Source organism: Diadema antillarum, unplaced genomic scaffold (genome assembly GCF_040938485.1).
Source record: "Diadema antillarum isolate AM-2024a unplaced genomic scaffold, OU_Dant_1.0 scf00000028, whole genome shotgun sequence".
Lineage (NCBI taxonomy): Eukaryota > Metazoa > Echinodermata > Echinoidea > Diadematoida > Diadematidae > Diadema > Diadema antillarum.
Window position 1 is genome coordinate 4,573,474 of NW_027270917.1, and position 12,380 is coordinate 4,585,853.

The 12,380-nt window shown below is 39.6% G+C and overlaps 1 protein-coding gene across 1 annotated transcript in view; it reads right to left on the bottom strand.

Moving 5' to 3' along the window:
- The window catches only part of LOC139735969 (probable Na(+)/H(+) antiporter nhx-9), a 64,275-nt gene that overhangs the window by 20,463 nt on the left and 31,432 nt on the right, over positions 1 to 12,380 (bottom strand). Inside the window, exons 2-4 of the mRNA XM_071646727.1 lie at positions 9,714 to 10,016; positions 8,421 to 8,584; positions 7,532 to 7,788 (exon numbers count right to left, since the gene is read on the bottom strand). Of these exons, the coding sequence (XP_071502828.1) occupies positions 7,532 to 7,788; positions 8,421 to 8,584; positions 9,714 to 10,016 (724 nt within the window). The remainder of the gene's footprint in view (positions 1 to 7,531; positions 7,789 to 8,420; positions 8,585 to 9,713; positions 10,017 to 12,380) is intronic.

Below are 12,380 nucleotides of genomic sequence, written 5' to 3' on the forward strand. Positions count from 1 at the left end.
CTATCGCCTTCTCCCCTTCTCACTCTTAAATGTTCCTCTTTCCTTCTGTCTCTCACTCTGCATTCTATCTATCCATCTATCTACCCATCTTTCTATCTATCTATCTTTCTACTTATCTATCTTTCTTTCTATCTATTTATCTATCATTCTATCTATCTATCTATCTTTCTTTCTTTTGATCTATCTATCTTTCTTTATATTTATCTATTTATCTATCTATCTATCTATCTATCTATCAAACCATATATCATTCTATTTGTCTATCTATATACATCTATTCATCCCCTATCTCTTTAGCTAGTTTTCTAGATATCTATCCATTTATGTATCTGTCCATCAATTCATCTATTTTTATAGCTAATTGACTATAACGATCTCCTATCTACCAATCTAAGATACGTCAATTTGTATCTATCTACCTATCAATTTACAGTGTATTGATCAACAGTGTATCTGTCTGTCTGTCTATCTAGTTATTTATCTATTTATCTATCTATCTATCTATCTACCTATCTATCTATCTCTTTGCAGCATTAGCATACCACTGGTTCTGCAGTGATGTAAAGTGAGGGGTTCATCTGCTACAACACAGCTAAAATACTAAGCACTGGAGACCATGTCTGGTAGGTGACTTCCAAGTATACATCGTGATACTGCTATGAGCCACTTCACAAAGTGAATATTCACATGAAGTGTACACAATGCACATGTATCGTGACTTCTGGGTATCAGTTGAAAAGAAACCCAAAATAGTTTCAACATCCCCCAACAACACAATGCATTTCCCTTTTGTACTGATTTGCATAGGGCTGATAGTCTGCTCCCAAGACCTTGAGATATATATTATGTTGTTAAAATGCAAAATGTAGCATTACACATTAAACCAGTGCATCTATTCACATACAAGGCAGAATATGTCACACACACAAACACACCCACCCCCCCCCTCACACACAAAAGGCATTAAAGCATTATGATTCTGTACAATATCTAATGAAGAAAAAACATTGTATATCAAAGAAAAGAGCTAGAAATTTAGGTATAACCAGCTTTGATCAAGGCCACACTCATCACAGCAGCAAAAACTGGAGCAATACAAAAGGCACTGTGTAATGATAAAGTATCCAAAGTTCATTAGCTCACAAAAGTGGGCAAACCTCTAAAGTAAAAGATATGATGTAGAGTATTAGTCATTTCAGCAGAACTGTGTGAAAAAGTGCCACAGAATGAAGTATGCACACTTGCATTCATTGATCAGAAATGTCTTACTTGTCTGAATTCGTAGCTGACATGAATGAATACAGTTCTTGACTATTCCACAGGTATGCTCTGAAATGCCCATTACACAAGTGATCTCTTGCCCCATTTACAGCTGGTCATATCATCAGTTCAAATGTGCAATTTGGCTAAGCTCCATTGCTTTTGCACTCTCATACTCTCACACATACAACTCAGCTTGCTCAGATAAGAATAAAAAAAAAAAATATTTTTGCTTTGGTGATAAAGCAAGCAAATCTTTGAAGACGACCAGAGCCTCTAGGCACATCTTCACAGTACCCTGCGTGTGCTTTTCATCGCAGCATTAAACTGACTGATAATACAGGAATAACTTCCAGACAGCAACAACGAACAAACCCAATAAAGTATTGTTGCACTTAGGGGAATTTTATTGCCTGGCTAACATACAATGTAACCATGAATTATTCCCAACTCTTATGATGTCGGAGACACTGCGTAAAACTGGGCTGCACTGAAAGGTTATGAAATGCTGTAGCTTTTGTCAAGAGCCTTCAGATTCAAACAAGGCAATCGCGTAAGCTTTTCATCGCAGCATCAAACTGACTGATAATACAGGAATAACTTCCAGACAGCAACAACAAACAAACCCAATAAAGTATTGTTGCACTTAGGGGAATTTTATTGCCTGGCTAACATACAATGTAACCATGAATTATTCCCAACTCTTATGATGTCGGAGACACTGCGTAAAACTGGGCTGCACTGAAAGGTTATGAAATGCTGTAGCTTTTGTCAAGAGCCTTCAGATTCAAACAAGGCAATCGCCAAATTGTGTCTTGCCCATTCGCGTACAAGGAATTAATATTTTTTATAACTCCCAGAAGTTAATTGACCTGCTTATGACCTTTGACCTTGTGGTGACCTTCAATACCCTAAGGGACATTTACCATCCAAGTTTGGTCACAAACGGACAAAGGGATCAAAAGTAATGAGCCATAATCGAAACGCGCCATACAAACTTAACATTGGGCCCTAAAAATTTGTTGACCCCTTTCTGTGACCTTTGACCTTGTGATGACCTTTAACTCCCCAAGGGACATCTACCGTCCAAGTTTGGTCACAAACGGACATAGGGATCAAAAGTTATGAGCCACAATCAAAACGCGCCCTAAAAAATAACATTGGGCCCTAAAAGTTTGTTGACCCCTGTCTGTGACCTTTGACCTTGTGACGACCTTCACCTCCCCAAGGGACATGTTCCATCCAAGTTTGGTCACAAACGGACAAAGGGATCAAAAGTTATGAGCCATAAATGAAATGCACCCTAAAAACTTAACATTGGGCCCTAAAAGTTTGTTGACCCCTGTCTGTAACCTTTGACCTTGTGGTTACCTTCAACTTCCTGAGTTATGTGTGATAAGAGAGTCTTGCAAGTAAACTTTAACGTATGACCTCAAATGACCTTTGACCTTATCATGTTACTTCTTACGGCACCATAACATGAAAGTACCCCCAGTGCATCCATCACCCAAGTTTGATTGCTATTGTAGCAACATGTGTCGAGTTACGAGTGATAAGAGAGTCTTGCAAGTAAACTTTAACGTATGACCTCAAATGACCTTTGACCTTATCCTGTGACCTCCAACGGCACCATAACATGAAGGTACCCCCAGTGCATCTATGACCCAAGTTAGGTTGTAATCCAAGCAACTTATGTGAAGTTATTTGTCAAAAGAGAGTCTTGCAGGTAAACTTTAACATAGAAAAGAGGGTCTTGCACATGCCCTTTAATATATGACCTCAAATGACCTTTGACCTCATCACATGACCTCTGACAACACCATAACATGAAGATACCCCTAGTGCTTCTATCACCCAAGTGTGGCTGCCATTGCTGTAACAGTTGCCAAGTTATGCATCATAAGAGAGTCTTGCAGGTAAACTTTAACATTTGTGACGGACGACGGACGATGGACGGACGACGGACAGACGACGGACGGACGCCATTTGGATCCCTTAGTCTCGCCTTCACCTCCGGTGGGCGAGACAAAAATTGATCAGTGGATCAACTTTACTCATATTTTGTGAAATAATCTTCTTCAGAGTTTACAATACATATCAATGACTTTACATGACCCCGCCAAAGCTGTGAAATAGATGGTGCTGCAATCTTAAAGATATTTATTACACCATTTGAGTGAACAATATAAACTGAAATGTAGCAATAAACACATCTGGTTAGGAAATGAAATCTCTGTGTTTATGTACATTGTTAAGAAACTATCACATCTAGCATCAGAGAGGCAAAATTGTAATGTTTTAGCCAAAATATGTCTCAATAGAACAGTTTGTAGTTTTGATAAAGTGATGAAAAGAATAAGCAAAAAGTTTGTTGCATTCGATTTTGTTGCACTTAAGTGGCTCTCAATTATCAGGTGAGAATTGTAATCACAGTTGTGAATCTCAAAAGGCTTTTGGGCTGCCGAGCACGGCTTCAGCTTGCTTTGCTTGCTTTAAATGTCAGTTAATGACATTGTTAGGGCCTTTGGAAGAGGCTACTTATACCAGTGTATGCTGGCAGAGTGGCCTGAGGAGAACGGAAATCCTGTATCCACCCACACTGCGATAAGCGCATTAATGAAACGTCATTGTAACTCTGGCCGATCACATCCTGTCCACAAGATCACCTTTTAGCCTGGTGTGCTGCGGGCAATTTCTCTCCTCCCGTTTTTATCTGTAGGAAAACACAGCTCCCAAGTCCACCTGCACAGGATTCCCTATCTTAAAGGTACAGCTTACCTTTGGGAGCAGTGATTTAAAAAATGTTCGAGATATTACATTTGATGCATAGGTGTATGGCAGTTATATCACGAAACATCCTACCATGTAAAAAAATTGCAATAAAGACTACGATGTATTAAAGGAGATATCACTATTTTCTCAATAAACCTTAACTGTGGATGGTTTAGTCTAGAAAAATTTTTATAATAACTACAGTTTACATTTTGTATATTTAACAATACTTAACATAAATCATGATTCAAATTTTCACATTGTTTCTATCCCTAACTCACATTTTAGAACTATTTTGATGTACTAAATCTGGGTTTTTGTTTCATATCTGCAAATGGTAAATTATGCCTTTAACACTGTCCTGTCCTGAAAAGTCCTATCAACCTTCAGTAACCTTTCTCTGCACTATGGCACTTGTTGCTCATTTATATCCCAGTCACACTGAGATTAGCTTAGACCTGAAGCAACAGCAAACTCTCAGTATGAATGGTTGAGAAATGTTTAGCCCGAACTAAAAGTTGGCCCACTCTCATGAGGTAGATCAGGTCTGCTTCAGGTCTCAGACAATGTCAGCAGGGATGCCAAGTTCAAAAAAATGTTATGAGTGAGATTTTCATGACTCGGTATCTCGGCGGGCGAATGTGCGCTGCGAGCGAGGGTGTGGGAGGGTTTTCCCCCTGTGGCCTCCCACGGTAGGGAGCTTTTTCAATTTTTAGCTCTAAATGGTGCGATCAGGTGCATACTTAAGTGACTATTTTTTTACTTATTTTGAAAGACAAAAGGGAAATATACCTTCATTTGCAAATATCACTTTAATCTTCTGAGCTATGCTCATTATTATAGGCCCAAGTTGCAGACTTCGCCCTATGCGTGAGAAAAATGGGTGTCATGTGTGAGATCGTGAGATGGCCCCTAAATTCTTGAGTCTCATGCAGAATGCGTGAGACTTGGTAGCTCTGTGTCAGTATAAAGTACAGACTTATCTCGATTTTAGCTCGGGCCAAATTCAGTGACCCATGACCATTAAATCATGTGTTGTATGCCACCAGACGTTTGTACCACTGCAGCTGCACTGTAGATATGTGTGCTGCATGCACTCCTGCCATTGCCACCAGCGCCCTGTGTGTTGCACTCGAGGGGGGTGGGGGTGATAAGATTACCAAGGCAACTCCTCTTGATTACCATGACAACTACTCCTCCAAAGTGACATTAAAAGTCGTGTGGATTTTTAAAAGGGTGTCAGTCTGAATTGCATTCACCATTCACCAGACTGCATGAAGAAAGAACAACTTCCCTGGCTTCCATACAAATCCACACATAAAGCAGTGCAAATATCTTCTGAGTCTCCTCTTCTGTTTTTCTTTGCCATTCGAAGTAATAACACACTCCATGCCTTTTTAAAACTTCCCTCCCCCGTAAGAAACAAAAAAAGGCAGTGATTGCCACAAAACAAACAACATGGCATACCATTTGAAATCAGAAGTCTCTGACACAGACTGACTAAGACGATGGAATTTGCAATTTTCATCAAGTTTTCTCAACACACCTGTCACATGGCAGCATTTCAGACACAGTACAATATTTGGTTTGGAATAGTGCAGATAATTTGTAGGGATAGTCACTTGACTGGATTGAAAAAACAACCAACTTATCTCTGTCCAAATATTAATCTTTTGAGTGGGTAAACAAAGGTAGGCTATGCTGCTACCTCCTGTCAGCCATTCTAATAGTATAAGAGCGTACGATGAGACTGCAAGCAGCTCACATAAGCCAAATTCACACTCAGGAGTTACAACTTTTTTTGCATCATGATGGACAAAGCAAATTTGTTTGCCACTGTTTACATACAGCCCCCCCTCCCCAAGAAAGAAAGAAAGAAAGAAAAAATTACCCGGCTGCAGATAAAACATTTTTGAGTTCCCAGAATGCACATGCCAAACAGCATAGACCGTAGGCAAACAAGTGTGCTGATCAACGTGTTGCCCCTACTCTCGGTTTGATTCCATACCAGACCTGAACAATTTGATCTATTTTGTCACAAATGCACACACTAGTAGTTATGTACATATGTATGATGTACTGTATGCATGACTGTTTTAATGTGTATGTATACAGGTTGACCAGATTCATGGAGAACATTCTACATGGTATAGATATAGTACATACAGGCTGACCAGATCAGTGGAGAATTTTCTAGGTGGTATACAATGTAACTACACAGTACATGCATGTAAGAGGAAATACATTATAGCTCACTCAATCTAGATTGATTTCACCCATTCCAGAAAGTTCTGGGAAGTGCTAACATATTTGGCTGAGTGAGGCACTGTCCCTGTAGCCCAATGTGATTGGTAGTTATTCTTGGTAATGATGTTTTGTACATAGTTAGGCAGTGAGTCATCCAGGTTTCCTGGAACTTGGACTGGCTAGTAGGTTGGAGAGAGTTATAGAATGTGCTAGAAGGGGTTGAATGGATAGTATATAAGCCAGAGAAAATTCTGCAGTAGGCAGAGTACCCAACACCTCTGCTCTGAGAGTTACGTCACTTCTGGCTCTGAAGCGACTTGTTATAGTCAGTCCTGTGTTACCTGCTGACCTGTTATGTTTGTGGAGATACTTGGCCTGGGAGACATTTTGCCTGCAGATTAATTTGCCTTCATTGGAGATAGACTCCATGTTTTTATGTCAATGGACATTGCTACGGAAAAGCTGTGACGGGCTGGATTCCTAGCTGGACAATATAAAGTGAATCATTATTCAACGCATCAACTGGACGTGGTCGTCATAACGTTTGGACTCTGCACGTTTCGCCGTGAACATTATACTGTGGATCTATTGTGGACATACCCTGGATTTATAACGCGGACTATTGTAACCTGTGCCTCTGGATTTACGTCGCAGGAATCATTCATCGGTGCATCGCGGATCATTCATTTGTGCATCGAACATCATATCTGGACACTACCAGGGAACTGTAGCGACTTTGTGATAGTTTGGATGCATGTAAGTGATTCCATTACCGATTTGTAATTGTTTCTATTGATCATTGTTGTACTGATATGACGCCGATTATCAGTCTGTACCCACAATATCACTGTTAATAAACTGCCTGAACATCAGTTGATTGTTTCTTTTGTGCGATCATTCTCAGAGTGATTTTTGGTCGTAACAATTTCCTTCGGGGATCATTTAACTAGACCTTAAATTTGAACTTAAATGTGAAAGTTAACATCATGAAAATATATATTTAATATGTGAAAGGCAAAGGAAGTGTGAACTACTCTGTGCTAGACCAGGTTATTTGGAGGATTTTAAAAAAAAATGAGACTGTACATGCATTTATGAATCCCCCTTGGCATACAAACACACACACACACACGCACATGGATGATATTTTTATGTATTATCGTGTGTACGGTGTGATGTGATATATCAAAAAATGATATCACAATTTTTTTTTTCTTTATGTGTCGGCAGCAGAGTTCAAAGAAGTACTTACGCCAGAATGCTAGACAGGGTGAGCATCTCGGCGATGATGTAGGAGAGGTAGGCCATGACAAAGACGAAGACGGGCTCGATGACCCGCACCCTGTAGGTGTACTTCGTGATGAAGGCGGTCATGAAGCCCATGGCGAGGCCCACCAAGATTCCGCCAAAGGCCACCACGAAGAAGGAGACGATGCCGAGGATGACGTCGCGCACCACCAGATTGTCCTGCCCGATCTCGTTGAATGTCTCAAAGACACGGTAGAGCACCTGAATAATGCAGAGAGGACATATATCTGCATCAGCAAACAGGTGTGTGGTTGCAACCTCTCAACTCTACAGCGAGCAAGCTGATGATATTTACTTACTACTGTAAAATCAGAAACATTCGTGGCATGTAACTTGCATGTAACTTTCATAAACTGCAGCACACAGCCTTATTCCTAGCATGAAACTTCCACAAATTGCCAGTGGCATTCAATGCATTGTATAGACAAAAACTATTGTGTGTGTTCTACTTTTGCAAATCTTGGCTTCTCATGAAATTCTCGAAGTTTTTATGCACATAATTTTTTTTCGGGGGGTGGTATTACAGTATGCAACACACACATACACACACAAAAGACCTACAGGATGCTTATTAAAAACGTTTGCGGAAAACCAGACCAAATAGCCTGCCAATACTGTAAAGGCAGAAGTTTTCATGCGAGTTATTTTTTGCACTCAGATCCTCCCTCTCAAAGATATCAGCCCCCCTCCCCCTCCCCCCCCCAAAAAAAACCTCAAGGTAGTATCAAATCTGAACAACCACATCTGCATCTGCAAAGCAATAAGATGCAAAAGCCCTCTCAGCACATCCCATCCATCATGGGACGGTTGTTGCTAGGATACGGAAGACTCACCACGGTGACCGCATCGTTGAGCAGGGACTCGCCAAACACCAGGATGTGCAGCACCTGGTTCACGTGGATCTCCTCGAAGACCGCCAGCACCGCCACGGGGTCCACGGCCGATATCAGACTGCTAAACGTCATGCACTCCAGGATATTAATGGTCTTGTTTGCACCTGTTTGACATGATTTATGACACATGGTATACACTCTCAAAGACAGAACATCTAAACATGGATTAAAAATGAACATGTGTTCATTTCCCTACAGAGCTTGCACCTACATGTATGCTCAAGCATGGTAACACTGCCCTTCATGTTACAAAAAAAAAGTACCACTAAAAGACACTTTAATATGATATAGCACTGGTCATTGAAGGCATGCTGCTGTGGCATTTAATGGTGTGATTTCTGCATAAAACGTGTCTTTAGATTACATTCGCATTGCGTATATTGGGCACCACAACATAAAAGTACTGCTCATCTCTATATCAATGGAACTTACACACATGACAATTATAAGATGCTAGTATCGTATCAGAAAAGATGTTCAGCATAGTATACACGAAACTCCATTGGTCCAAACTTCAGGAATGCATTGCATCCAGAGATTGACTTTTTAAGATGGTTTAAATGGAGAAATGGTTTTCTGCATGACCACATGGAACAAATGAATAAGATCTGTTTTACATGGTGCAATCCTTTTTTACAACACTAGACATGCTAATAAGATATGTTTACCTTTTTACAGATATAAGTTTTCACAGACTATAATTAGACACAGTGGAACGAAATGCTGGAAAGAGTTACCAGCTTTTATCAAAGAGTGTCCAACACTGTCACCTTTTAAATGCAAATATAAGATGTTTTTAATCCAGAGTGCAAATGAATAAATCTTGTAATAATTTGCCCTTTTTGGTAATCGTTGTGTTGTCCTTTCTTATTGGTTGCAAAGTGTATGTTTCTTAACTTGCAGTTATACTCTTTAACTATGTATCTCTCTGTTAATTGCAATTTGGGCCCAATTCATTGTAAGGGAATCTGCCTTGATAGGTTCTGTGTGGTCTTTTTTTTATTCCATCATGTGCTACGCATAAACTTTTTTGCCTCTTTCTTTTGTTTCACCTGTAAACTTGATATGCAATTTGTGTAGGAGAAACTTCTGTATTCATTTTAGCATGTTGAATAAATGAATTGAATTGAATCAATTCTCATGTCCCTAGGTGCAGGCACAATATCTTCCTTCTAACACAAACACACACACACAAAAAAAAAAAGGAAAATAAAATTTAAAGAGTCAACTCACCCAAGAGCCCGCCTTCAGATATTCCCCATAAGGAGAGTCCAATGCTGAAGGCGTTGATGAGCGTGCCCACCACGGCGAACATGAGGATGCTCCCGATGTTGCTCCAGAAGGCCTCCATGGGCATGAAGTAGCCCGCTTCCATCATGATGGGCGGGAGAAGGTAGAGGAAGAACATGTGCGAGCCGAGCTCGGCGTTGAAGACCGAGTTGCGGTTGAGGAGGAAGAGGCCGCCGAGCGCGAAGCCGATGGCGATGAGGAGGCAGCTCTCCGGCACATACTTGGGCAGGGGCGAGAAGTGGAACACTGATGTGGGCAGAGGGTGGATGCGTGGGTTGGGGGGGGGGGGAGGGAATGAGGAAGAATAGGGAAAGCAAGTTAAGGGGCTAATTCACACTTTTATAAATCATTTGGTCTGATAAGTTATCGTATTTGATTATTGTATGGTTGTATTATGTACTGTTCATGCTGGTTATGTAAGAGCGCCATGAGCATCATTCTTGATGGACTTTAGTGCATTATAAGAGGCCACTATCATTATTATTATTATCACTGTCTTGTGCATTATTTTTTTCTTTTTTTTAGGGGGGTGGAGAGTTTATAGAGAATGCAGTCTGCCATTTTGAAATAAAAGACCATTGAACGATTCAACTATTTGCAAAATATATTACATTGCCTCAGTTCTGACTTTATGATGATCATGATAATAAATACAGAATTCTCTCATTTTTTTTTTCAAAAAAAAAAAAATAGCTTAAGGCCCTGTTGCATCCAAGAACAAGTTATTATTGACTTGGTGTGTGTGTGTGTGGGGGGGGGGGGGGTGGGTGAAGAAAGGATTTTATATTTTGAAAAGGCAGATTTTTCAAAAATGTTTTTAAAGCATGAAAAGCAATAATGTCTCTTGAATACAGCTTGCCTTATATATGTTGATGTCAAGCCAATTGTGACCCTCCATAAAAGCAAAAACAAAAAAAACAAACAAACAAACAGTTTTGTAGCTCTACAAATGTATGTCTATCATGTACTGATGTATAGTAACTAACAATACTGGGGATGAGATGAAAGACACATGTTGCTACAAAAGTGATAAAAGGCTGGCATGCTCAAAGATAGATAATTTGATCACTTTGAACATTATATTAAAAATGTTTCAGTGAAATCATCACTCTGCAATAAAAATCTTACTATTAATTGTCTTACACATGTACTACTTGTATTTCTATATGTACCACACAATGCCCATTGCATGAGTGTGTAATGTGGGTTTCAAATGGGCTATTCAATGAAAGTCACACTGTGATACATTATATGTGACCTCGTATCCTGAAAGCAGCAAAAAGTCATCAATCAAGGTTTTGTTTTTATTTGAGTTAAGGTCGAATGATCAGAGGAGATCAGATCAGGTTACTAGTTTTAATGGACACTCAGCTCATCAAAATCAGATATTCCTAGCCAACTCCATGATATCATAGAAAATGCCTCTGGCACTTGTTGGCGCAGAGGCACATGGAGAAGGAATGTTATTTGTGCCATAATGGGCTTTTAAAGTTATGGGTCCTTTGAAGTGTGGCAACTCACTCTTTACTATGTGTGGAATGCAATGGCCATTTAAATAGAAAAAAAAATAATGGTTTTTATGAAGGTGTCATCACATTACACTTGAAAATATGACAGAGTCATATCTAGAGTACATTCTCCTCATGACCATTTAAAAGTATAGCTATTACTGCTGCCTGCATTATTATGTTTCAGAAGGGTTTTTGAGCATACACTCTTCAACTGCCTGATGAGTGGAAAATGGAGTAAAACAACTTCAGTCAATTGAAGAAAAAACATGTGAGCCTTGAGTGTTTAAAGGGGAAGGCTAGTAACTGATCAGTGGGAATCAGTGGAAATGCTGGGAGATGATTGTTCCAATCCTTATGGGATTCATTCAAGAGTTCATTGTATATCTATTGTTGTGTGAAAATGATTTGCTTCAGAATGATCTCATATTCAAGTAATGTGCAGTTTAATGCTTCCAGGTTAGCGTCCCTGGTCAGTGACGGAGCATTAATCTGCACATTACTTGAATATGAGACCGTTCTGAAGCAAATCATTTTCACACAACAATAGATATACAATGAACTCTTGAATGAATCCCATAAGGATTGGAACAATCATCTCCCAGCATTTCCACTGATTCCCACTGATCAGTTACTAGCCTTCCCCTTTAAGACAGTTCTTGCATTTAACTTCAGGCAGCAAAGCTTAAGAATTTTACAGTAACTTTTACAGTTGTTCAGAAACAACCCCGCGGCCTTATTGACCCAAAATACATTTAGGGCCAATGTAAAATGACACAGGAAAACTATGTTAAATCTAGAAGCATTGTCAATGTATATTAAAGCAACTTATCAAAAGTATGACACTGGCATTTCAAAGTTTTTGATACTAAGATATCAGATGACTAGTAAAATATCACTGGGCTGCCAACACACACAACTCCAAACTATATCATGGAGGTGCCCAGGAGAAATCTGAGAGATTTTTGCATGTCCTCTTCCTTAAACCATTGAGGACGGACTGATTTTGCTACAACAACCTTTTGGTTTGATCTCTTATATTACAAGATACAGTACCTGTTATTTCAATTGATTTCATACTATTTATTCATTTCAGCACTGC